Source organism: Perca flavescens, chromosome 20 (assembly GCF_004354835.1).
Source record: "Perca flavescens isolate YP-PL-M2 chromosome 20, PFLA_1.0, whole genome shotgun sequence".
NCBI lineage: Eukaryota > Metazoa > Chordata > Actinopteri > Perciformes > Percidae > Perca > Perca flavescens.
In genome coordinates, this window is record NC_041350.1 from 17,733,606 (window position 1) to 17,760,423 (window position 26,818).

Here is a 26,818-nt window from a genome sequence, read left to right on the forward strand (position 1 = left end):
CCTGAATGAATCAGCTGCGGAACCAAAGTTATAGTTGTCGTTGTTTCTCCAGGGGTAGAATTTGGTGTCACACCTCATCGTCAGATTCCCATCTTGCATGAATGGAAAGATATTAGCTGTAAACGCCTTGACTTAGGAATGGAAACTAGATGCAAAGTTTTCCGAGTTAACATTTTTAGTCGGTATCTGTCGATTTAACGTGGGAACGGTGTTCCTTTTATTCAACTAGAAAGTGCTGTCTGTTTGTTTGTGTGTAGAGTGGAAGCTAAGTAGCTGCTAGCCTAGCTAAAACTACCAGTCAGGCTAGGTAACGTTAACATTACCGTTAGCCTGCGAGCTAGTCAGCCCTGCTCCAAAAACATTGACCAAAAACAGAGCAGAGATGGTTGAAAGTATATTTGACCTCCCGGTGGAGAAGCAGATATTTTATGCTGTTTTGGGATTTTCGTGGACGGTGTATCTATGGGAGGCATACCTTTCTTACAGACAGGTAAGTTCATCATTTGTCAGCATCTGACTCAAAGTTCCTGCTTTGTAGCAAAACGCGCTTTTCAGAGGAAAAAGACCCGCAATCAAATTATAGTTTTTCAAAAAATAAGCTAACGTTGAAATGTGTTTTTTTTTTGTGATTGTGTTCTTGGAAACTAAAGCGTAATATAAATTAATTTAATAGTTTTGTACACTTCTGTTATGACAGCATTTATATAACAGTTAGGTGGTGGTATGTTACACGTGAACCTTCACAAATATACAAACTGTGGCTATACAAGATAAATGTACACATTTTCTGGTTGGTATTGATGTGATCAAATCCTCATTAGGGTATTGCAAGGTCTTTTCACTTGGTAAACTATGATAACTGAACATTTCCTCTTTACAAAGTTCTTGAACATTACGTTTGTATATATTTCACCTCCGTTTATATTAAATCAGTGCTTGGATGCAGTTGACAGATGTTGGCAGACATGTATGTTTCCAATACAATAAACGAAACTGAAGCCCTGTACATTCTGTATTGTGTAATCGACCGTCCCAATGAAATAGCATAGAGCGGTTTGTGGAGTTGGATGTATTTTCTGTAGAAACAGGATATTGTGACCATAACATAATGCAGGCTGAATCAAAAGTGTAAATGAGTTGGATAGCAATGTAGTTTAATGTGACTGCATAAACAGGGGCAGGACTAGTACAGTTTGGTGAAGTTCAAATTAAAAGGCATTACTATTTATTTGCATTTGGCTAAATTAGGTGTATTTTCAAAGTTGCTAGTTTGTTGTTAAGTCATTTTAGAAGGGAATAAACCCTAAATATGAGCCCATTAAAGAAACTAGGCAACTCAAAACATTGTATGTGTTGGTAAATTAGAATGAAGAGCTAGATCTAGGAAAAGGACACATGTGCTTTCTGGAGCATAAAGAATTAAGACTAAAATCTGATCTTGTTTTGTAAAATCATTTTACCATTTTTCCCCCCCACAGTTGTCTGATATTTGTCTGAAGTCTGTAGCACAGGCTAACAGTATTGCATTGACTAATATATAGCATTGGTGCTGATTTCGTTTTCCACCACAGAGGAGGATATACAGTTCAACAACTCATGTGCCACAGGAACTCGGGAAGATCATGGATTCTGAAACATTTGAGAAGTCACGTCTTTATCAGCTGGATAAAAGCAACTTCAGCTTTTGGTCTGGACTCTATTCTGAGACTGAAGGGACGGTAAGACAACCAGCCAATTAAAAGCCATAGATTGCTTGACTTGGATGTGTTGATATAAGTGGACTAGGAGTGTCAAAACATCTGTACTTAATGTATGTCACAAATGGACATAGAATGGGACAGATTACTCTGGGATTGTTGTTGTGAAAAAGGGTGTTGTTTATGTTACCATGAATACATAGTTAAACAAAGTCATTTTCATCATTTATGTTTATGGCACATGTTTAATTTGATATGCAAAGAGCTTATGCTATTCTCAAAACTTTTTAGCTGATCCTGCTCCTGGGTGGAATCCCATTTCTGTGGGGTGTTGCTGGTTCTGTGACAACTCGCATAGGATTCGGTTCAGAGTACGAGATCACCCAGTCACTCGTGTTTCTGACGCTTGCCACCCTGTTCAGTGCCTTTACTGGACTTCCCTGGAGTGTGTACAACACATTTGTCATTGAGGAGAGGCATGGCTTTAATCAGCAGGTACACTGACTGAGCAGCACTCACACTCTGTAGGTCTGAAATGTGTTAAATGTTTGTAGTTTCCTTCCTCAGGAAGAACAGCAGCGTTGATCAGTTTGATTTCGTGATGGTTACACTGTGCCACACGATCACCCTCTAATAGGCTCCAAAGCGGCTATGGACGTAGAGTGTTTAGCTGTATTTTGAAACATAAAAAGCAGTGAGATGGAGATATTTTAAGCATGTCACCATTTTAATCTGTTGTGACGGATGTGAATTCAAGCAGACCACAGAAGCTTTCTCTGTGCACAAGTAAACTTTTTAAAGCCACATCCAAAGTCTAATGGGATTATTTAATATTTAAAAGATCGCCATTTAAGGCCCAAGCCACTGTTAGTCACACACAACTTTTTTTCTATTATCCACCATTGTCTTTTTATTTTAATGGCTTGTCTTCCTCTCAGACATTGGGATTCTTCCTCAAGGATGCTGTGAAGAAGTTTATTGTGACCCAGTGTATCCTGCTCCCTGTCACCTCGCTTCTCCTGTACATCATCAAGATTGGTGGAGACTACTTTTTCATCTATGCCTGGCTCTTCACCCTGGCTGTTTCTCTGGTTAGTGCTGACTTCCCCCTGTCAGCTGTTAAACGAGTGAACATATAGAAAAGGCATCTTTGCGTAATAAAGGAATGTGTAGTTTGTTTTGTAATTAGGCAGTAAATCAAAAGTAATACATAGTTACTCTGTAGTTACACTTTGGATAACAATTTATCATAATGCATCTTCTCTTCTGTGTTACCAGGTGCTTGTAACAATCTATGCTGACTACATTGCTCCCCTGTTTGACAAGTTTACTCCTTTGCCAGAAGGGGAGCTGAAAACAGACATTGAGGCTATGGCCAAGAGTATAAGCTTCCCCCTCACAAAGGTTTATGTAGTTGAAGGTAAAATAATACTTCTTAATTCACAGTGCTTTCATCTGGAGCCAGTTTCATGTTTTTGTTTGACATCTTATCATCAACACATTATGAATATAAGTTAAGATATGTTGAATATTTCTACATGTTGATTGTGGATACACCACTCTTAAATTATCTTGGAATGTTCTCTGTATTTCCAGGTTCTAAGCGCTCGTCACACAGCAATGCTTACTTCTATGGGTTCTTCAAGAACAAACGCATTGTGCTGTTTGACACTCTGCTGGAAGACTACTCGCCTCTCAACAAGTCTGGGGAGCCACAGCCAGAGCAGCCAGAGACTGGTGATACATCCAGCGAATCAAAAGCCAAGCCCAAGGTTACATAGCCATAAACTTTATACAGAAAAAATCTTATTGCCACTCATACGAACCAGGGAAAATGCTATAGTATTATATGAAATGCGGCATTAGAAATGGTATTGTCTTTCTGTGTAATTCAACACTGTTGTTGTTCACTTACAAATACTTTAACAGAACAAGAAACAAGGATGCAACAACCCAGAGATCCTTGCAGTCCTTGGTCATGAACTTGGCCACTGGAAGCTTGGCCACACTGTTAAGAATATTGTCATCAGTCAGGTGATGATGATGATTTTTCTATCAATGTCTGCACATCAACAAATTAACAATTAGCCTGATTACAGGTGATCAAATGCAGACATTCAGATGTAAGTTGATATGCAAATAACATCTGCAGACTCTGTTCTTTCTGCAGATGAATTCCTTCTTGTGCTTCTCCCTGTTTGCTGTTCTGATTGGGCGTAAGGAACTGTTTGTAGCTTTTGGCTTCAATGACAGCCAACCCACATTAATAGGCTTGATGATTATCTTCCAGTTCATCTTCTCCCCGTACAATGAGGTGAGTTAGGGATTGATAAATATTGTTTCCATCACTTTTTGAGTTGTTGAGTTATTAAGATTATTTCACTACAAACGTCGTCGCAAATTAGGATTTTTGTATGTCTTGTCTTTGCAGCTCTTGTCCTTCTGTCTGACAGTCCTGAGTCGCAGGTTTGAGTTCCAGGCAGATGCTTTTGCACGCGGCATGGGCAAAGCCTCCGAGCTCTACTCTGCCCTCATCAAGCTCAACAAGGATAACCTGGGCTTCCCCGTGGCTGACTGGTTGTTCTCCATGTGGCACTATTCCCACCCTCCCCTCCTGGAACGCCTCAGAGCGCTGGGCAGCATCAAGCAGGACTGACGGGGCTGGAAGGGGGAGGGGCGACCGCTGCCTCCTCCAAAGGGCCTCCGCAGACCGCTCCTGGCCCTGTGATGCACCATGGTCTTTTTCTACCTATCTGCCTCTCCCCTCCCTCATCTTGTTTTATCTTGTTTTAGTCATTTCTCTACTCGCCATACTTTCCATTTTGTTCCCTTTTGAAACTTTGTTTTAAACAAAACCAAAACATATCAGCACAAGCCAGCCTAAAAGAAATCTTAAGCCTGAAGTGAAGTCTCCGCTCTTTCTCCAGAGACACCTAATATGCACTTGCTGAGAGCAATACATCTGGGCAATGTGTGTTTAGCAAAAGCTATTTTCAGAGCACAGGTCACATTTTGCAGATTGACCTGAAGGTTTAGTTTTTGAAAATATTTAATTTCTGTACAATTTGATTACAATTTAAATTGATTGAATTTTTCTTTTCTTTTCAGAAGATAAAGTTATGAAGACGGACTAATTTCAAAACCTGAAATTGACTTACATGATTAAGTGTGTCTGTTGTGATGTGTACATGACATCCAACTGTTAAAGTCTTGGGGTTATTTTTTAAGCTTATAAAGTGGTTAATCCTACAAGTATACTGAGTTTTATATTGTGGATTAAAAAACAAACTAAAAGACATGATGGACAACTTCAATCATACTCATGACAATGCTTTTTGCAGATACACAGGCCAAAATTGGATTTGCAACTGTTGCTTCTTTAGAAATGTCACCAGGCAAGCTCAAGAGTAAAAACGTTAATCTAGTCATCAACTCAAATTCTCAGTTTTGCCAGAGGAACTATGTAACTGCTTTCTCACAGTAGTAAAAAAAAAACAGGACCTCCTAGTTATCTGTTTTTGTTCAGATGCATTGGATACATAATGAACAGAGCAGTGCAGAACATTTTATTTGAAATTAGGTTAGACTTTTCATTTTTTTACATGAACTAGGAGGATCTTGTTTTATTTTTTCTAAAGCACTTGCTTGCCGACAAGTTTCCAACCATGCCTGTACATATGTAACTTTAATGAGTAGAGCAATGTCGTATGATGTGAATTGTGAAAAATGTTGAATGTGATTTGAAATTTTAAGTTGATGCAGTGTTTTTTAGTTTCTTCTCTTGTTTATGGGCCGAAGGGAGCCCAGAGTTGCCTGGCAAGCAACATATTTATAGGTGACTTGGGCAAGGAGGTCTGCAAGGTTCCTTTCACCACATAAGCCAGGGTTTGGTTTGTTCAGCGAGGGGACTCTGTACTTTATTTGCTGCATTGAATAAAATTCCTTCAAAGCATTAATTTTTGGTTGGTTTTCATTTTTAAATATAGTTATAAAAATAAAAACTTTCTAAGCATGACAGAGTATGGCTACATCCTTTATTAAGGTCTTACCGAGACAACTTTCAGTAATACACTATGGTCAGTATTAGTTTAATGCTGTAATAATTCTGTAATATGACACTTATTAATGGATAACTATTGCCACTTGTGTATGTAGATGTAATGGTTTTCTTCGAACTCATTCACAACAATGGACTAAAATTGTCTTTCATGAAATCATTGTAGCTTTCTAATATTACTTTAATTGGAACATATGCTTTAGATCTTTTTTTTTTTAAATCTCCAAGGTTTTTCTTTTTTCCTGCACAACTATTTGAAAATTCAATTTTGAGTAAAAAAAATGCATAAGAAAATAAAATAGAATTTGGGGGAACAAAATAGAAACAGTAATGTAGACAAAGAGAAGAAGCAGCCATGGGTATTGTTGACATAGATAAATTAAAGGATCAAATAAAAAAATGATATATAAATTACGGACATATTTTTTTTACAAGCAAGTAATTCAATTGTTTGAATATACAGTTTAAATTCCATTTAAGAAAACAGTAGGCCTACATTTGAATATTGTATTATATCGTAATGTCTTCATGGGAATAAAAACAAAAAAAATAAACGTTCAGCAGCTACGCAAAGAACGCGTGGCATCAGCTGTTGTCTTTTGAGACCATACCATTTTGAAAAAGGGACACGGCGTTTTTCCTTACACTTTATCTATATTACTTGTTATGTATATTCTAAACACGTGCGGTAGTGTACTGTATATCAATATATGAATTGTTGGTTATTTCCCTTGGTTTCCTATTAGACCAGCGTGATGTTCGTGTCGTCACCCCTGTCTGGCCAATAATGGCGCCGTCCTGTGGCGTATTTTGAGGACAAGGGCAAGCTTCCCTGTCATCAGTGTTGTTTTCACATGTGAGACTCAAACATGGCGAGGTTTTTAAGGCCTAACATCAGGAGTTTTGTCACTGCACAGCTGAGAATGTCATCCGACCAGGTAAAATACGTCCTGCAAACCATCACTTAATTAAAACACTGCTTTTGGTAACCGTTTTACTTCTTTGCGAATCATTTTAAATACATTAGCCTAATAATTGTAGCTAACTGGAACTAAAGTTGCCTGATGTAGGTAAGCAACTGTTTTTAGATCAGACGAATTTTGTAGTAATACAATTTTAGGGACAGATTTACAACAGTGTCCCTTTTTTGACTTGAAGGATTTGTTTTAATCATATCAAGTTTTGTCTAAATAAAACACCAGTAGTTTCCTGTTAAACCAGCTCATTCAGACAGAATTCGGTTCTATGAATCGGTTTTGTCCTCTGAGGTTTTGGTTGCATTGTTGTTAGTTTCTGGTCTGTTCCAAACACCTCCATTATCACCTTGCAAACAAAATCCTGTTCCACACCTTAGTGAAATAAACTGATTATTGACCTTCAAAATAGTCATTTTCATAGAGTCAAACTGACTCTAATTTAATATCAAGTCTAGATAACAAAGCCAAAAAACAAAACAAAACAAAGTGAGAAATTAACTTTTAACTTGTGTAATTTGAAGCCGCTGTCTCATTTCTACATAGCAAAGCCCTAACAAGGTTTATATTTGTTTGTGAATGTATTTACTCATCATTTCCCCGCCCTGCCTCAGCTGGGTGAGCTGGGTAAAGGTGCAGGAAAAGGTGGTGGCGGGGGAGGGTCAATCAGAGAGGCAGGTGGAGCCATGGGGAAGAAGCAGGCCGCTGAGGAGGAGATGTACTTCAAGTATGCATTTCTTTCTTACACCATATGTGGAATGAGAGTGTTAGCTCTACTATCTCTTTACTCATGGATTACAACCATACAATTTTTTTCCCCCTATTATGATCTTCTCTTACTGTACTAATGTCTCTCTTTGTCCATTCTCTGTTCCCTTTGTCTTTTTTTCTCACTATTTATCCTTTCGACCCTCTGTTGTCACCCCCTTACCTGTCCATCTGCACATAAGGCGTAAGGAGCAGGAGCAACTGGCTGCATTGAAGCAGCATCACCAGGAGGAAATTGACCACCACAAAAAAAGAGATTGAACGTCTGCAGCGCGATATCGACCGCCACAAGGGAAAGATCCGGAAGCTGAAGCATGACGACTGAGTGAAACCTTCCAGAAAGAAGTTGCAGTTCTCACTGACCCAGCCAGACACCTTTATTCAGATTGCTGCATGCACTGTGTCACTGGGCCAGTCATGATTGTGTGGGTGATTGTTCTGTAAATGCACGAGTTATTAAAAACGTTCATAAAATGATGATTGTTTCCATGGCATGCTGTGACACAAGTTGTACAACTTTTTCAACCCGTATAGCCATTGTTTTGAAGTCAGTGGTCAGTGTGCAGTATGTTTCAGGCAAAAGGCCAAAGTGGAAACACTTAAATATATTTAATGCTTCACATGGCAACATCAACTTATCTTCTGGTGTGATGTTAAAATAAATTTGTAATGTAAATGTCATTGGTAGCTCTATTTCTTTAGTGCTATAATGATTAGTTAATCAACAGAACAGTCATTTATTATGGAAAATTACCAAACATTCTCTAGTTTACTGCCTTTTACTGTCTTATGTCATTGCACATTTGATATCTTTAAGGTTTTTGGACTGTTGGTCAGACAAAACGAGCAGTCTGAAGACATCGCCTTGGGCTCTGGGAACAATTTTTACAATGTCATACTATTGATTAATCGTAAGAATAATTGGCCTATTAACTGATGAATTAAATAATCATTAGGTGCAGCTCTTATATCTTTAATATGAAAAGTATATAGACTATATACAGTATATATGTAGATATACATTTGTGACATGACTGGAATTTGAACTATTTAGGAATATGAATATGGTTTAAATGAATTTTGTGAATGTGTGATGGTGCTTCAAGTTGATCCTTAATCATTCATCATTTCAGTTGATATTCTGCTTTAGTGGTGCATATCTGCAACAAATATCCATGAACCAACTGACATACAGGCCAGTGAGGGCCCTGGGGTAGTTGTTTACTTTCCCCAGTTGTTAATCCAGCCTTGAAGCACCAATGTCATATGCACTGGATTTCCAAGCTAAATAAATCAGACAAAATTACAACTCTGTGTGCATTATCCTGAAATGCATGAGCCCACATAAGCACAGAATGATCTTTTAAGTATGCATAGTACACAACAACATAGTTTTCCTCAATTCAACATTAACCCATTCTAAGTAAAACTTAAAAGCAGCATACAACAGGATGGTGCTTTTAATTAGGCATTATGTGAATGTGAGTATTGATATTAGCCCAATATTGGCAAGTTACAGACTGTGCTTTTACTAAAGGTCCAGGTTTAAATCTTAGTCAAAAATATAAATTCTCTATTGGGAATCAAGAAAGCATAAATTTAATGGAAACAAAAAAAAATCTGGAATAAAGTTTATCTAAACTTCTCCCTCCATACAACGGCGGCGATAGATTTGTACACACATTTCCCACGAGAAAGAAAGAAATCTCGTCACTTCCGCCTGCCCCTGTCTTTTAGCACGGGCAACCCCGTGCGTCTTTCTTTTCGCTCATCATGGCGGACCGGTTCAATAAGGTGGGCAGCTGCTGCGGAATCATAATGTCTTTTTTTGCTATTTAGTGTAAGTTAAAGCTGGTATTTTCTAGTTAACTTGTGGGAGAAAACTTAGAGACTCCTTTATGTAATCGTTGTTTTGTTCGATGTTACTCTTAGGACTTTATTTTAGGCCTTTTGAGACAGCTAGCCCTAGCTGAGTGGACATGCCTTCATCATGGCAGCTTCCCTAACGACTCAATGCCGTTAGCTTGCTAGCTTAAATTTGTCAGTGTAGCTGTAGGTCTTATACGTAAAATACAGGTTTTATTATTTAATTATAGGTAAAATACGTGCAATTTGTCATTTGATAGGTCCATGTATTTTAATTTGTACATCATAGCGCTATACTTGATAGTTAACCCGTGTTATTTAAGTCTAAATTATAGTCAAGGTGTTATCATGCTTTGACGATGATGCTAAGCTAACGTTATGTCTTTATCCATGTGGCAGTTACTGCAAGGTTTATGGAGAAACTGTTTCTCAGTTCACTCTTTAACAATTATTGACTTAAAATGTGCAAGTTTTGCAATGTCTGCTTGTTTTTAGGTCATATTTAAAGTTCTCTTTTTAAAACCTGCAGGTTCTGCTGCTTGATGGCAGGGGCCATCTACTTGGCCGGCTTGCTGCCCTTGTGGCTAAACAGGTTCTGCTGGGTAAGATTTTTTTCGTTTTGACGTTCCACTAAAATATTGAACAGGGCATGAGTGAGAAGCCCCTGTATTGCCTCTGTCTATGATGATAACCATTACCTCATTGCTTGAGTTTAACGACCATGAGAAAACTCACATGCACTACCATCTGAGACGGGACACCAATGATTATTAACAGGACCAGATTCATTTTGTCCAAACGCTAAACTATTGTGTTCTTTTAGGACACAAAGTGGTGGTGGTGAGATGCGAAGGCATCAATATCTCTGGCAACTTCTACCGCAACAAGTGTAAGTAGGCTGCATGCATGTACAATGAAGCTTCTTTCAGTGTTTTTTGGAAATGCTTGTCAGTGATGTTTTACCATTATTATTCGAGTTTCAATGACCATGAGACTACCTTACATGCACTACCATCTGAGACATCAGCGTTGCATACTGAAGTTGTGACTGCCACTGCTTGGTGCCTTGAAGGATTTGTAACTGTAGCTAAATGTGCCCCTCAACAGTGAAGTACCTGGCTTTCCTGCGTAAGAGGATGAACACCAACCCCTCTCGTGGACCATACCACTTCAGAGCTCCCAGCAGGATTTTCTGGAGGACTGTGAGAGGTGAGAATGTGACACTACTCTGAACATGAAAACTTCTCACCATAACAAATTATTTAAATACTGATGATGATTCATACGTGGATTTCCCTAACTGAAAAATGAGTGTAAATGTAATTGAAAAACTTGCAATCACTTAAATTAGTAGGTTGCACTTGCATAATTTGCTCTGCTCAGTTTAAGCAGAGTAGGTGTAGGCATGTTCCATATGCAGCCTACACACAAGTACATCCTACTTAGATTTTATGCGAGGCATGCAATATTTGAATGTGGCTGAGATGCCTTATTGGTCTAGTATGCCCTTAACTATAAATCATAAGAACCCAACAAAGTTGGATTAAAAATATAAACATAATTCTGAGAACTGAATTGACATCTTTTGAAATGTGATCTTTGCATTTATTTAACCCAGCACAAGTTGTTCCTTGCTTGACCGTGATGAGCTCTTAATCCCAAACTGATCATCTATTGATGAGACAACTTTTCGGATCTGATTGCTGAGTTGAGTGGGGACGTAAATTTGTGCTAGGACATTTGATTCAGCTGCAATGGTTATTTTAAACATATATTGAACATAGAAATATTCTCTGCTTTAACAGGCATGCTGCCCCACAAAACCAAGAGAGGACAGGCTGCTCTGGATAGGCTGAAGGTGTTCGACGGTATCCCTCCGCCCTATGACAAGGTGATGAATCTCAATTAACAAAGGGCCACATTATAGCTTGTTTGGCCCAAACATGTTTAACTCTGCTGTCAGTGATGTCACATTATCTTAAACTACCTTGTTTGAGTAAAACTTTGAAAAGAAATAAAGTCTGAGACATTCTATTCTTTCAATGTTTAGATGTGCAGTTTTCTTCTTTATCTGACTTTGGCTTGTTTCACAGAGGAAGCGCATGGTTGTTCCAGCTGCTCTTAAGGTTGTGCGTCTGAAGCCAACTCGCAAGGTGAGCCCTGACTATTTGATCAAGAACTGACTGAATAAGATTTGAGATCACACTTTTTAAATTGTAAAGATTACTTGGCTGTATAATGTGCAACTACAGACAAACTAAAATCAAAATGCTTCAGTTTACTAGGGCTGCAACTCTTTGAGTCGATTTATCTGTAGATTTATTTTCAATTAGTAGTTTGGTCTATAAAATATTCAGATTATGGATTCAAGAAACTAGAACATGGTCACGTTTTAAGAAGCTGGAATTAGAATTTTTATTTTTATGAAAGACTCAAACCGATTAATCCATTATCCAAACAGATGGCGATTAATTTTACTGCTCTAAGATTTACCTGTTACAACAGTTCTAACTTGACAATGCTGAGAATTTTTTCCCGAAGCTGATCATCTATTGATGAGTCAAACTTTTCGGATCTAATTACTGAGTCAAGTCTGGGACAAGTTGTACCTCAAATTGAAGCTTTAAACATTCCTAATTATCTCCTAGTAAATGTACACTTACCAGTGATGCACCATGAAACGGACTGACTTTGACTGTTGACTTTCCCACTCAGTTCGCTCTGCTGGGGCGTCTGGCACATGAGGTCGGCTGGAAGTACCAGGCCATCACCGCCACCCTGGAGGAAAAGAGAAAGGAGAAGGCCAAGCTTCGCTACGGCAAGAAAAAGACACTGATCAAGCTGACCAAGCAGGCAGAAAAGAACGTTGAGAGCAAGATTGCAAAATACACAGATGTTCTGAAACAGTTTGGAGTCCTTGTCTGAGCTGTTTTTCTCTGGCCAATAAAGAGATAAATGTCTATACTTGGTGTATTGCCTTTCATTCCTCATGTCTAAAAATTGCACTAGAGTTGAAATGAAGTGTGATATGCATGCTAATAGTAATGTGGTGAATCAGATCTTGCAATACTTGCTGTTTCTCCTTCAGAAGCCTGTCTGAAACAACAGAAGTAGTGTGGAAGGAGAGATGGAAGTGTGAATGATTTGTCAGGCTTAAAATTTGGTTTAAAGTCTACAAGTTGCTATATTATATGGAATTGGGAAAATTCCAGCCATTCAAGAAATTGAACAGTTAGTGAATCTAAATGGTCTCAAAGTAGTAGCCATATAGGATGTAACCGTACATATGAAGTTAATTTATTTTCCCAAATAGTGTATTGAAATAAATTCCAAACTATAGAACATTACCTAATTTATCTGGAGCTTAACATCTGTGTTGCCTTTTCATCGGTTTGTATCTATATATTTGCCATCTAGGCTATTCAGCTTCCCATTTGTTTGACCATCTGCTACAGCTGTAGTGAAACATGAGAACAGGATTATGGAAGTTGTTGCCTCTACTGTAATTATGAGGTTGCTGCAGTATATTGATTTATTTTACAGAGGACAAGACATGTAAAGACAGTTGAAAAGACTATGATCACACCACTATGACATTCACTAATTTCCTATTATATATTTTTACGGTTCAGAGTAAGCAAAATCGGGTGCTGTGTTGAATGGTGAACGTTCCCACTGCAGTTGAACCTTACTACCAGCAGAGGGCAGTGTTGTGTTTAACTTCAAGTGGGATCAATTGTAGAAATTCTCTTCTACAGTGGGGGAAATAAGTATTTGACCCCTTGCTGATTTTGCAGGTTTGCCCACTTACAAAGAATGCAAAAATCTACAATTTTAATCATATGTACATTCTAACAGTGAAAGACAGGATCCCAAAGAAAATTCCAGAAAATCACATCATATGAATTTATTAAAATTGATAACCATCTGATGAGGAAAAACAAGTATTTGACCCCCTGGACAAACAGCATGTTAATATTTTGTAGAAAAGCCATTATTGGCCAGCACAGATGTCAAACGGTTTTTATAGTTGGTGACAAGGTTTGTGCACATTTCGGCAGGGATGTTGGCCCTCCTCCCTGCAGACAGCCTCCAAATCATTCAGGTTCGAGGTTTCGCCTGGCAACTCGAATTTTAAGCTCCCTCCAAAGATTTTCAATCGGTTCAGGTCTGGAGACTGGCTAGGCCACTCCAGAACCTTGATGTGCTTCTTCTTCAGCCACTCTTTTGTTGCTTTGGCGGTGTGCTTAGGGTCGTTGTCGTGCTGAAATCCTCGACCCATCTTCAGCTCTCTCACTGAGGGAAGGAGATGTCGGTCCAGAAGACATGGATCCACACGATGGAGTTGTCCCGTCCCCTTGGCTGAAAAGCACCCCCAAAGCATGATGTTGCCACCACCATGCTTGTTGACGGTGGGGATGGTGTTCTTTTGGGTTGTACTACGGTGTTCTTTGCCCTCCAAACACGACGAGTTGAGTTGAGGCCAAAAAGTTCTATTTTTGGTCTCATCTGACCAACCTTCTTCCAGGCCTCTTCTGAGTCGTCCAGGTGGTGTTGCGGGCCTGTACATGTTTCTTCTTGAGCAGGGGGACCTTGCGTGCGCTGCAGGATTTCAATCCATGACGGCGTAGTGTGTTACCAACCGTTTCTTTTGTAACTGTGGTCCCAGCTGCCTTCAGTTGATTCATCAGTTCCCCCCTTGTGGTTTTGGGATGATTCCTCACCGTTCGCATGATCAGGGACACCCACGAGGCAAGATCTTGTGTGGAGGCCCAGACCGAGGGAGGTTGGGCGGTGGTGTTCTTCTTCCATTTCCTGATAACTGCACCGACAGTTGATCTTTTCTCTCCAAGTTGCTTTCCGATTCTCTTGTAGCCCATCCCAGCCTTGTGCAGATCAACAATCTTGTCCCTGATGTCCGTAGAAAGCTCTTTGGTCTTGCCCATGGTGGTGATCTTGGATGCTGGTTGTTTGGGTGTTGACAAGTGTCTTTTATACAGGTAAAGGTGAGGCAGGTGTATTTGATGTAGATAATTGGTTCGGATTGGGGCTGTGTCTTAAAGAAAGACTAACTGGCTTGTAGGAGCCAGAATACTTGCTGTTTGTCCAGGGGGTCAAATACTTGTTTTTCCTCATCAGATGGTTATCAATTTTAATAAATTCATATGATGAGATTTTCTGGAATTTTCTTTGGGATTCTGTCTTTCACTGTTAGAATGTACATATGATTAAAATTGTAGATTTTTGCATTCTTTGTAAGTGGGCAAACCTGCAAAATCAGCAAGGGGTCAAATACTTATTTCCCCCACTGTATATAATCACCTAATTACTGTTCTCCTGCACTTAGGAGTTCGGCAAAAAAACAAAATTCTTCTTTCTTTCCTACTGACTTATTATCCTTGTAAAAAAATGCATATTCTCTAAATACTTAATGTTAAATGTGATGCAATCTTTCAAGAACCTGCTTAAAAAAGAATATGAGTAAAATAATACAAAACACAATCCCAATAAGTGGACTTGATACTTGTTTAACTACAACATATATAATGTGGTTAAAAAATAAAGGATTACTCTTCAGAAAATACAGTTGATTCCAGCTAATTATATTTAGGAAGAATTCACATTGTTCACACACACATCATCACTACATGTTATTGCATTTTTTTTCAAGAACAATTTATTCTGTGTAGCCCAAAATAATCACCTTTCTAACAACTGAATCTCCTGGGAAGGAATGGGCGGCCTTCTGTGCCCTTTTGTCCAGTTATCTGTACATCCTTTAATTAAAATAGGACAGACTGAGGTCACTAAAAAGCAAGTCATTCCCTCTTTTAACTGGTGCTCTAAAGAGCTGGTGAGACATGATTGACAAAGTAAATAGCTAATGAACATTTTTGAGCATCATTTATATGGATCCACATAATCACATCGGGCTCGTGGCCTTTTACATGACAACTCTCACCAAACGTGTACTGCTGTGACTCTGCAGAGGACCTGCTTACTCTGCAGTAGGATATAGATGCCGGTTTTCATGAATTGTGTGTTGGGGTACAGATTCCAAACCTTTCTTCTTTGTAATTCCAGTGATTTTTCTTTCTGAAATTTCATTTAAAGGATTTTTAGATCTTAAGTGTTAAAATATTCCAGTATTTCAACAAGAAATATAGAAAATTCTTAAAGAGTCAAAGTGGAACGGGATTATATATTTTTTTTAACCTTTGAATCATCTTGTGATTGAGCTTTGGACCCTTTGTAAGGTCCAATAGGAGTGTTGCCTGGTGTCTGTTTTTCGAATGCAGTCCGAGTGTCTTTGACTAGTGGTTCCCAAACTAAGGGTCAAGACCTCTCCAGTGGCACAGAATAAAACTGTAATTAAAACGTAATCTATTTTTTGGGTAAAACAAAAAACTTGTTGAGATCATTTGACTGTTAATCTCCATATCTGCTGAGTCTCACAGTCAAATAGCTCTGACCTCTTTTTAAATTGATAATCTGTATTCTGAGGTTGCCTCCTCACTTTCACTCTTTCCTCATAATATTATTTTAACATAATAGAACATGTGTGGTGAAGATGTCTTTATAATATACCAGAACATGACAGCTTCAGAACCACCATTTAGATTCTATTTGCTGAAGTTGGATTCTCAAACTGAGACGAATGATTAAAGAACAACCCCTCATGCGCCGCAGCACTACCTCCGAATATCTTGCAATGTCTTAAAGTGATTAGTTGCGTGTGTGTGTGGGCATTGTATTTGTGTCATATAGCATTTGTCATTCTGAGTAACTCCAACTGAGGCGAAACATTGGTTACCCTTCTGATTAAAGCGTATGTTGTATGGAGAGTTTCTTTTTATTACCAAAAGCTGGCAAGACATCCTGCACTTACTATGTTTGTCTTCTCTCTCTCTGTCTCATTGATGTACATATACTATAAACACACATGCCCTTCCTAAAAGTAGGCCCACTGTGGATCAGGCGGGAGGCCAATCTGACGCCTGTCTACCTTCGTTAAGGAGGGACGTCGTGTCTCCAGCAAACAGATAGAGAAATCACTGTGACAGCTGCAAAAATTTGATTTTTGGATGATGCTGCCTGCGGTAGATCGCTCGCTAATCACACAATCTGAGACAGATTGAAAAGACCATGATTGTCTAAAACTGCTCCTGCAGGCCCAGGCTATTATGGGCTCCAACGCTGAGACATCCTCCTCCATCGCCTGGCTGGTGTTTGGTGTTCATGTGGGACCCATAACATGGAGCCAAACTGAAATTTGAAGGATATATCAAATATGGTACTGCAGCTACTGTGCACATTTTACATAGTACATATTAGTAGAAACAGCATCTTCAGTGCTCTGGATGGGTGCATGAAAGCTAGCATTGCCAAGAGACATGACAACTTATTTGGTGCTCCACTGACTGGAGCCTGATGTAGTTCTGTGTAGCCTATACGAACACTGATTAAAGACATGTTTTCCCTTTTTTCAGCACACCCATATAGCATTTATTATATACCGTCAGCAATTTAAGACACCATTTCTTTTTCCATCATTCATTATTTTATAGACTATATACAGTATATATTGACGGTGCTTGTGCAGTCTGTAACTGGTCTGGTAAATGACCAGACTGTCAAAAATCACAGGACCGGCTCCGTGTTCTGTAAAATGCTAACCTTTATGTGGCTGCTCTTGTTGGAGTGACGCACCTGAAAAGATTATACCATCTGATACAGCCCATGTTTTACCACAGTGTGCATTCAAAACACACAGCGTGTGAGTAATAAGAACGATAAAAAAGGCTTTTCTACATGCCAGCATGAGCTGATTCGTTTTGAAGTATTTATTTATTGTTTCAGTAATGTCTCATTTCTACTGAGTATGTCTCAAGCTTATGCGGTTGAGTCATTATTGAACCAAAGATAGCTTTATAATCTGATTAACAAAGAGGAGCACATCAGGGTGCACAATTTGACGAATTTATTCCTGATAAAAAAGTTGCTAAATTTTGGTGTGTGGGTCTAAACTGAAGTGCCACAGACAAGCTGACTCCCTCTTTAAACAGAGTAAAGTTTTTCCAGTCTCTGCCAATGTCACCATTGAATGGGAATAAATGTATTCAAAGTATCAAAGTCTGGCTTGGAGAAAGTATAAGAAAAAGATAAAGAGCATGAGAAAGAGTTGGAGTTTGGTCAAATGTATAAGTGCAGGCATCCATGAATCAGCAAAACAAAAACTGCCCATTGACTGCCATTCATTTTGACGTCACTTTGACAGCGAATAACTTTACATCTGAAGCGTTTAAAGACTCTATTTGTCCATTGTTTATTTCTAAAGAAACATGACAATGTATAAAAGGCTCAATTACCGTATGTCTCACGTTAGGGCTCCATAGCAGACGTTTTTGTAAAAATAGGCTAACGATTGTGTCATAACCACGCGACTTACTGTCGCATAGTAGAGGAATGTGCCTATGTTATCTCCTTACATATACCTACGCTCTTCGTACATTGGGAATGATTGAGATTTCTCTTGGCACAGCTACCAGAAGACTTACAACTTTCAGACACGTTGCTCACGTCACATCTACGTCGTCAAGCTCAGTTTGAGGCTGCGCAGTAACGCTCAGCCATCACCGGAAAAGTGCTTCTAATAGACTTCACTGGTCTCCGTAGAAAACAACGGCGTCTATGGCCTATGGCCGGCCACCAAAGCGCAGCACTCCATGGCAACAACCCGTTGATGCCGCTGTCGCTGCTACGTCACCTGGATCGTTGGTCGGATTAGTTGAAGGACTATCCAATTGCGTACAGAGTCATTTGAACTATGCCCGTTGATCACCCCTCTTGTGCAGAGAAAATACAGAGCAGATTCCCCAGACTAATGTTCAATCTAAAAGATTGAGTTTGGTCTGGTGATAGCCAGACTAAGAGATTGAGCCATCTGACACTAATGTCCATTGAGAGTAACATAAGCAGAAACAAATAACAGAAAACCAAGCGTAGACATTCCTAATCAGTGTTTGATATTTATTAATTTGTTATTATGGCATTGATATGCTAGACAGTGCCTGGTGTGGTCTGTTGTATTGGTGGTAGTGTTTGCAGTGGTGCAGAAATGTATTGCTGATAGTGTTTGTAATTAATAAAATTGAAGTATGTTGAAGAGAGACGTGTGTATTATCTGAAAGATGTGATGATGTATAACTTATGTGAATTTGTGATAGTACGTTTGTTGTGGTGCCCCGGTTGAGAATCACTGTTTGATAATATATATACACAAACATATGCACATACATATGAGAAAAATGTAAGTGAAAACGGAGCATGCTTATCACTGCAAAAATCAGCACACACAGAGCCACTGATGACAGGTACCTTTCAAAATTTCGTTTTTGCATGATGTATGCACTCGGTGTGCAGCACTGTGATGCATTTTTAATAACATGAGATGGAATTGGCATGGCCGTGCCCTGTCTATATTCACTGACCTCTGAGTGTATTTGAAATGATTTAGTAGTGCAACTCGATTAATTCAGTCATGCTGAAGTCAGTATATCCATTTACAGACAAGAGGAGCTGTAAAATTCAGAGGAGAGAGACCGCAGCAGTGAGAGATTGCTAATGAGCTTGCAGAGTCACACACACATTCAGAAATTGAGATACGGGAAAAGAGACCGACCAATCACAGAAACCTTCATCAAGTTTATTGTAATGAAGCACCTTCGACAAAAGCACACACGCAAACAATCCTAACGTTTGCATGAGCTCATAACACAAAGTCAAAGGAGACTCCGTGAAAGGTGGCATTTCTATTCTCTGTGACAGCCAACGTGTGTAGCCTACACACCAAAGTGTCCTTACAAATAAACAAATATAAACCCTTCAGTAGCTGCAGATGGTCAAAATCAGCACTTCTTCTGGTTAAACAGACATAAATAAAACAAATCCCTAATTATACGGTGTGTAAGACACAATCACCTTTCTCTCTGCTGCATGTAAAAGAACATGAAGCTGCGTTATGACCATGAAGCAGTGAGTCTTCAAAGTGATGATTAGATGTAGCGGTGTCAACAGCTTGGCACTGTCTGGAGCATGTGACTTCATAGCCTATTGCTTGCAATGTGTTTAAATTATATAAACATTCCGTGAATGCTGCCATAGACTGTAAAAATAATGGCCGTGGCAGTGACGTCACCCAATGGCTTGTGAACTACCGTTTTGAAGCCTTGAGTTTTGCAATTTGGCTGTCGGCATCTTTTTTTTAAAAACGGACATGAAGAATTTTGGATGAGAGGGCAGAGCTAGGGAGGATGACACGGCTAAGCCAGCGTTGTCTATGGTTGCAATGGCACTGTGCCAAGCTAAACACTAAAGAGGGAAAGTTGACGATTTTCAACCAGCTTAACGAGTCACCCAGCTGAGTTTTACTGGTGCTATAAATGCGGACCTGCACCATGGAACAATAGATTAGCATTTAATGATTAAACAAGAGTTAAAATGAAAATTGTTGGAGTTGAATCTATGCAGTCACTACATGCATTACATGTTTCTTGCAATTTGAACCAAATATTTGACCTTTGAGGAACATGATCAATAATGCACATTTTATCCTCTTGAATAGATCTATGGCTTAACCTTATAGTCATATTCTATGGGGGTTATACCCCAGGAAAAAATATATATCACACGATGCATATACCAATGCTGTGCATCGGAGTATAAATGTGTGTGAGTGTTTTTCTGATGAGCAGGTGGCACCTTGTACGGAAGTCTCGGCCACAGTGTGTGAATGGTTCCTGTACTATGTTTTTTGAGTAGTCGTAGTTTTTTTTTTTGCACTCACAAGTTGTTCTGCAGCTCCATTGATTATGCAACCTGATTTTCCCCAGAAGGGTCAAGAGCAGTTACTGTGCAGGATTGTCAAAGTTGACAGATAGAAGCTATTTTAAATATTGGTCTCTGTGGAACAATAAACAATTGCTTGGTATCGATATGTGGTTGTTCATTTATGGGGTACTGCTATATAACTGCAAACACATAGGTGATCTTACAACTAAGAGAACTGACACATTCAATGATCTTCCTCAAATAAATATCCTATAAGCTGTAATATAGCACCGTTGCTCTTCAAATGAGAAAGCATTCACCCGGAGCTACGTGAATCAAATGCATTTCACACGGAGATAATGCTTTTTTCCAGAGGCATCTGGAAGGCTTTCCTGCTGCCTGTTTCACTCTTTATCATCACGAACAAGGCTTTAAAACTGGCATTTTGAACAAGTACTTACTTATGTGCCTGTCCTACCGCAGCAGACCTCTCAGCAGCACAGCACGTAAGCCATTAAGGCTTCAGATGCAGCCATCAACCTGCACACACACACACACACACACACACACACACACACACACACACACACACACACACACACACACACACACATATGCACACATAAACCACCCCGACTGATAGAGCTCATCAAGAAAACAATTCATTCTCTAATGAATCAATTTCAACCCTGCAATGTGAACTGTAAAAATATAAATTATTTTTCTGTTGTTGCAGCTTTGAAGAGGCTGTTTTGCTTGTGTGAAATTACCTGTAATGAGGCAGATATTGAGTGAGGCTGTTGATGTCAGGGGACAAATTTCACACCAATATGTCTTTACTCACTGAAAAACACCATTGTTCAGATAACATTTGGGGCATAGAAGGAAAATCTCTAACATTTCTGCACATACAGTAACCTATTTTCAGGTCATACATCAGTCTTGAGGGATTTCTTGGATAAACAACAAGCACAAATATGCATTCATCCCTACTCCCCAACTACTCACATACATGCACACACTTGATGAGCACAGGATTATGGAATTGCTCTAGTAATGCAAGAACCCCCCTGAGTGTGCTGGGTATCCACCGCTGCGAGAGCACGCTGGAGTGCAGACAATCCCTGCGCCAGCTCTTTTTGTACACTCTTTGTTCACTTAGATCATGATAAGCCACGGCAAATATAATGATCTTCTTCATTCTTCACTTCCAGACATCTGTCTTACGCTCAAGCAGCCCATGTCTGTGTCCGCTAGATAGATGGGTGCTTCAGATGTATTTATGTGTTGACATCAATCTATACTGTCCTTATACTGAATATTGAGTTTAGAGTTAGACTTATTTTGAAAGCCGGAGTTGAAAGAAGTTTAGTCACTAAAAAGCTCAACAACATTTGAAGCATGTCTTTTGCATAACTTTCCAAGTGTGTGATGGATTCTGGCAGCATGCTAAATTATTTGTGTGTAGGAGTTGGTGTTGAATATACCTTATGTGGCTTATATATTATAACAAATATAACAGGAAGAGTGATTTCTGAAAGGATCTCTCGAACCATTTAAAGACACAGTGAACCCTAACCATCAGTGGTCCCCTTGTGCCTGTGCCCCTCGTGGCGCCTATTATTTCTTGTTACATGCTAAATATGTGTAAAAGTCCAGCATTTTAAAGTATTTTTTATATTAAAATCACGATTTATTCGTGTAACCCTTATCCTGCTCTTCCTGATCTAACAGTGGCGCTGTATAGTGCCATAGAGAGCCAAAGTGAAACTGGAACTTTGGGGTTTTGTTACAGAAGTAAGAAAACTTCCCTTTAAAAATCCCAATGGCATTTGTAATGACACTAAAATCTAAAAATCCAACCTTGGAAAGGAGTCCTTTTAAACAGTATGTTGTCTGGTTTGTGTCATATCTCTAGATAAGAATAGTTTTTTGAAAAATGATCTAATACCGTTGTTAATTCAATATTTCAGTTTTTTAGCAACCTTTAATGAACCACATTTCCCAGAAGCCCTAGACCTTTGCAGACCTTAGTCCACTAGTAGTCAGCTCTAGTCACATTACTAGGGCTAACACTGCTCTAACTGCTGTTTAACTGTGACTTTCAGGCATTAAAAAACCCCACTAGACAGTGAACTGAATCTGTATTTAAAACCTGTATGGGGTTTTAATTAGATTAGATGCTGAGGCACCAGAGGAGAAGAGGCACATTTCATTAACAAACCAAATATAGCAGCAAGAGCTTTCACAGGGCTTTTGCAGTTTAATGAGAAGCGTTTAACTGTCATCAAGCTGCCGACAAACTGCGTTTGTATTTCTGTTCACTGCATAAAGCTTGTCAGGGAGTCTTAGATGACACATACAGAGGCAGAGAGAGACATTTGCATACAGAAACCCACACAGTGATGAACATCTCTAATGAGGCTGTGTTCGAGAACAGCGGTGTATCCTTGTAGCAAGGGGCTGTACTCCCACAAACCCACCTGCGAGCTGGCAAAAATCATTTTAAAAGTACGTTTTCCAGTTTATCGTTCCTCATTTATAACAAATAGGAACATCAATAAGCACAGATAGGGAAAAGCAAAGGAGTGCCCCAAGAATCGTAAATTGATCATGATAATCAGAGGCACGGAGTTGTACATTCAGTTATTGAATTTCTCTCCCTGTAACACCATACAGAATCAGCTCATCATATTGAAGCCATCTCCTTGACGATCATTCATGGTTGTACAAGCAATTAATTTCTCTATCACCAGTGTGTAGTGCAGTACAGTCACAGGGGACCCTCTGCTTTTCCCATGTTCTGACTACACCTCCATTCATCAATTCTCCAACAGCCTTCAAGACCTATTACTTTTCCACTCACTATAGTTCTCTTTGTACCTTTTATCCTTTTTTTTGTGTATTCTTTTCTGGTGTTCTTTTCCTCACTTTAACTTGTTCTTAATGATTAAACTTTGAGAAAAAGGATATAGCAGTGTACCATTTGACACTGGGGTAGAAAAAGCACAGGCAGAGCCAACACAGTATAACTGCTCTTTTGATCATTCAGTGTTAAAGCAAGGATGGTGTGGACACTTACACTGGCTGAGGATGATCCACTATGAAGTGTAGTCTCTGTGTCCATAGTACTGGTGGGTTAACACTAAAAGCACTGCAGGCTCTCTAATGAATGTTTCTCTGGCTCATACTGTGCATGGATACACATCATACTGTCCAATTAAGTGCCTCTCTTTTGAAAATAAAAGTTGAATTTGATGATTTAAATAAAAATGCAAAGTAAATTTGGTTGCACTTTCAAATAAGGCACCATTCATAACTTTGTAAATGGTTAATAAATACATTTTTTTATGCTTTATTGATCAGTTATAACTACAGGTGGAAATTAGCAATTGTTTCTATAACCTGGCCCAAGACATATTCTCTTGTTTAACAAGTTTAATGTTTATTTGTGCATTGTCCCTGTTTCAAATAAATCGATTTCAAATAAGCTATTATTAAGAACAGTATTTGGGTTGACAGGTTGCTCTTGTTAAAACAGTGGTGGGCTTGGCTATCTCTGCTTTACAGTAATATTATTAATTCTGTTATACATTAATATGTCTTTTCTTTATCACAACTTAAGTTTTTTTTTGTTTTGATTATGGTTTTATTTGACACCACTTGACTTTGTGGGTGGTATTACATCTGAAGTGAACACCATCACAGCTTAAATGCTCAAGATGACAAAACAAAGTATGAATCTAGGCTGTAATGGTCGTGGATTAAAAAGTCACACCTACTGCTTGTTGACCATGTTTTTGCTTGAATCATCTTTATTATGAATTGATCTATTGAAATGGACATCCAGTTATTTTTATATGCGGTTCGTCCTCTCTGGCTCATATGAAGTGATTGCTCACTTAAAATTCTCCTGTTCCATTATCACAATGCTAAATGCTTGACCGTTAGTGTTTTTATTAGCTGAACCTTTTAGTGAACAAATGTATGCTGTTCATTTTCCATTTCCTAAGTTGCTTTACATTTTGAGCAGCAATTCAAGAAACAGGGCAATTTGTAAGTATATTACAAAAAGAAAAAAAAATGTGTATCTTACCCAAAAACCGGTGCGCGGTCATGGAAGGCTTGTATCATGTGGATGCGCAGACAGTTTCGTTGTCATTGTGAGGGCGGCAGAAACGCAGGAAGTAAAAATACAATGCAATTTCTCCATTGACAATTGGAGTATAAGCAATAAAATAACCGTTGATGGTAGATTTAAAACCAGCTATGACTAAGCAATTGTAGATACCAAAACCTTGTTTTGAGATAAATGTCTTTTATTCGCGATGTCTTGGATAAGTACTCCATGACCCACAATCCTGAAAAATCCCACAATCCCACAGTGATACCTCTGATTGGTGGAACTCATGCTGGTGAGGAGGGGGAACTGCCGGGAGCTGCCTGCACGATCCGTCATGTGCATGCCCAAGATGATAATCCTGTTTTACAAGCATTTACGACACTGCACGAATCATGATCTGTTCCACGCTTCTGCCGTTAGCCTCCACCGGGAAGCTAACGTTAGTTTAGCTAACAGCTAATTTGGCTAAATTCAGTCTAAAATAACGTTAACTCAAACTAAACACTGGGTAAAGCAGGCTACAGCTGACGTTAGCTGTTAGCTAAACTAACGTAGTTTCCTTTATTAAATAACATTTTTAGGATTTTCTGTTCGTTTTTTCACTCAAAATGATATGTTGTATGCTTATGAGTCACGTCGTAGCAGGTTAGCCTAAGGCATGGTCTAAAACTCTTTATGTACGGATTTTTCCAGACGTCAATGGGAGAAATTAATGGGAAATTTACTTCCGGAACCCAAGGTCTCTTGGAGGAGGGGCGGGACTGTTGAGCTCTATAGCTTTAAGTTTCTGTATGGGAGGGGCGGGGTTGAACTGTTCTGAAAGGTTTCTGTCCTAGTTAAAGTGTGTTTTAATAATGTTCTGTTAATGTTTTGGGTGTGCATTTATGTTATCTGGGTTTTAGTCTTGTATGGTTGATTTAGCGTTCATGTTTATCTACATTTATTGCTGCACCATGACCGAGACCCGGGTGGGGGACTGATGGGGTCTGGGCAGTGAAACAGAGGTTGATGGCTTACACAGGTTGGAAACTAGTAATGCAATTACCAAAGGGAAACTTTCCATGCAGAAACAAGACATTGGGAAATTATGATACTTTGTTTGTATAATGAATTTAATGTTTTATTAGAAACAAATGTATTGATTACATTGTATTTAAGGTTATTTTGTTATAAAGGAAAAAAAAATATTTAAAAGAAGGAATTAGATTTTTGGTAGTGGTAAGTAGCCTAACGTTTAATATTTGTTGTTTTTCTTTGCAAGTTTAAAACTATAGTGTATAGTTTCTGTCTCCCCATGAGGCCTTCTGTGATCATGCACCACCCACACCTCTCCTCCACGCAAGTGCGAGTAGCCAAGGAGGACACGGAGGATTAAAAAACATGATGGACTCTTCAGAAGAGGTAATTATCTTCACTCTTAATTAGCTTTGTATCAACTCATTTGGCAATGGCTTGAATGAAACGGACGTTCATTAATATAAAAAAGTCACGCACTAAAGCTTTAACTAAACATGCTTATTTTTAGGGACGCACCGAATCCAGATTTTTGGGGTTCAGGTTTGGCTTTAAAATAAAGACATGGGCTTCCAATGCTGGAACCAAGACGACACTGCATGTCTCACTTTATTCCACCCCAACACAGTCAACCGTCCAATACAACACTTTATTCACTTCCGTTTTTCCCTTCTCAATACAAGCTCTATGTTTACTGTAACTTCCTCTTAACCTTCAACTGAGAGATTACACAATAAAATACCTTACAAATGTAACAACTTAATGTTGAATTCACTCACTCTTTTCACTTCGTAGGAAAGCACATCGCTATCGCCAGATGAGTGACAATTTGGGAAATTTTTGCTAACCAGTGTATGATGAAGGCATGTTGGGTGGGGGAAATTAGCAAGCTAACGTTAGCTAACGAGCAGCAGTTGCTCCGCTCCCACTGTAGGGAGACTCCGACAGAACGGCTGACACACTGGGAGAGACTGTCTGGTTAACACAAGTTTTTAGCTGTGACTGTCCTTCTCCATAACTAGGTTTGCTGCGTTTTGGCTGCTGTCTGTGGATTCCTTCATGCGCGGCTCGTATTCTTTCGGATGTTTCATGCGCAAGTGTTTTGGCAGCGGCGATGTAGTGTGTTGTTTGGGGTCCTTGCCGCCGCGGGACAGGTCAGCATTGCGGGTTGGGCGTGTGGCTCGGCTTTGGTTGCTTTCTTTTTGCTGGGGGTGCTGCCGCTTTTTCTGCTCGTGAGTTCCATGTTCACTTTCTCACAGCCTACTGCATTGAACAGTCCACCGACATTACGTTGACCAGCGTAGCGTGCGCAGTGCAAGTGTAGGGTTCGGTTCGGTGAACTTTTTTTTTTTAAGGTTCGGCAGTAACCGAACCCCGTCAAAAAGCCCAATATTCGGCCGAATCCGAGCCCAAATCCTGGATTCGGTGCATCCCTACTTATTTTAGACAACATGACTCCAGTTTACTAATGATTTTTAGTAATGACTAC

The 26,818-nt window shown here is 39.2% G+C and overlaps 3 protein-coding genes and 3 non-coding genes across 7 annotated transcripts; all 6 read left to right on the plus strand.

Moving 5' to 3' along the window:
• The first annotated feature begins 26 nt into the window (after positions 1-26).
• zmpste24 (zinc metallopeptidase, STE24 homolog) lies at positions 27-5,653 on the plus strand. The gene is made up of 9 exons (XM_028565827.1): positions 27-490; positions 1,572-1,718; positions 1,989-2,192; positions 2,636-2,788; positions 2,976-3,117; positions 3,294-3,469; positions 3,627-3,731; positions 3,868-4,011; positions 4,129-5,653. Exons 1-9 carry the CDS (start codon positions 383-385, stop codon positions 4,351-4,353), a joined length of 1,404 nt encoding a protein of 467 aa, XP_028421628.1. The 5' UTR covers positions 27-382; the 3' UTR covers positions 4,354-5,653.
• Positions 5,654-6,512: 859 nt separating this feature from the next.
• Positions 6,513-8,174, plus strand: atp5if1b (ATP synthase inhibitory factor subunit 1b). The gene is given in 4 exon segments (XM_028566065.1): positions 6,513-6,692; positions 7,343-7,455; positions 7,679-7,742; positions 7,744-8,174. Coding segments are annotated over 4 exon segments (324 nt in total). The 5' UTR covers positions 6,513-6,623; the 3' UTR covers positions 7,822-8,174.
• Positions 8,175-9,214: 1,040 nt separating this feature from the next.
• rpl13a (ribosomal protein L13a) lies at positions 9,215-12,326 on the plus strand. 2 transcript variants are annotated; one of them, XM_028566382.1, is made up of 7 exons: positions 9,215-9,290; positions 9,892-9,964; positions 10,186-10,251; positions 10,470-10,571; positions 11,168-11,253; positions 11,456-11,515; positions 12,078-12,326. In XM_028566382.1, the coding sequence occupies exons 1-7, from the start codon at positions 9,270-9,272 to the stop codon at positions 12,285-12,287; spliced, it is 618 nt and encodes a 205-aa protein (XP_028422183.1). In that variant the 5' UTR covers positions 9,215-9,269; the 3' UTR covers positions 12,288-12,326. The 2 variants fall into 2 exon arrangements, with proteins under 2 accessions (XP_028422183.1, XP_028422184.1); XM_028566383.1 differs by having other exon boundaries at positions 9,257-9,336.
• On the plus strand, positions 10,037-10,119 carry LOC114547539 (small nucleolar RNA Z195/SNORD33/SNORD32 family). The gene has a single exon (XR_003691191.1). It is a non-coding gene; the product is annotated as a small nucleolar RNA Z195/SNORD33/SNORD32 family (small nucleolar RNA).
• Positions 10,307-10,387, plus strand: LOC114547540 (small nucleolar RNA Z195/SNORD33/SNORD32 family). Its single transcript, XR_003691192.1, has one exon. It is a non-coding gene; the product is annotated as a small nucleolar RNA Z195/SNORD33/SNORD32 family (small nucleolar RNA).
• Positions 10,999-11,072, plus strand: LOC114547542 (small nucleolar RNA SNORD50). The gene has a single exon (XR_003691194.1). It is a non-coding gene; the product is annotated as a small nucleolar RNA SNORD50 (small nucleolar RNA).
• Positions 12,327-26,818: the final 14,492 nt, after the last annotated feature.

What these genes read in the sequence shown, in the direction of transcription:
- zmpste24 (XM_028565827.1), top strand. Translation starts at nt 383, where the DNA reads ATGGTTGAAAGTATATTTGACCTCCCGGTGGAGAAGCAGATATTTTAT. An exon ending in CATACCTTTCTTACAGACAG is followed by an intron (nt 491 to 1,571) that starts GTAAGTTCATCA and finishes TTTCCACCACAG; the next exon opens with AGGAGGATATACAGTTCAAC. An exon ending in ATTCTGAGACTGAAGGGACG is followed by an intron (nt 1,719 to 1,988) that starts GTAAGACAACCA and finishes AAAACTTTTTAG; the next exon opens with CTGATCCTGCTCCTGGGTGG.
- rpl13a (XM_028566382.1), top strand. Translation starts at nt 9,270, where the DNA reads ATGGCGGACCGGTTCAATAAG. An exon ending in TTTCTGGAGGACTGTGAGAG is followed by an intron (nt 10,572 to 11,167) that starts GTGAGAATGTGA and finishes CTGCTTTAACAG; the next exon opens with GCATGCTGCCCCACAAAACC. An exon ending in GTCTGAAGCCAACTCGCAAG is followed by an intron (nt 11,516 to 12,077) that starts GTGAGCCCTGAC and finishes TTTCCCACTCAG; the next exon opens with TTCGCTCTGCTGGGGCGTCT.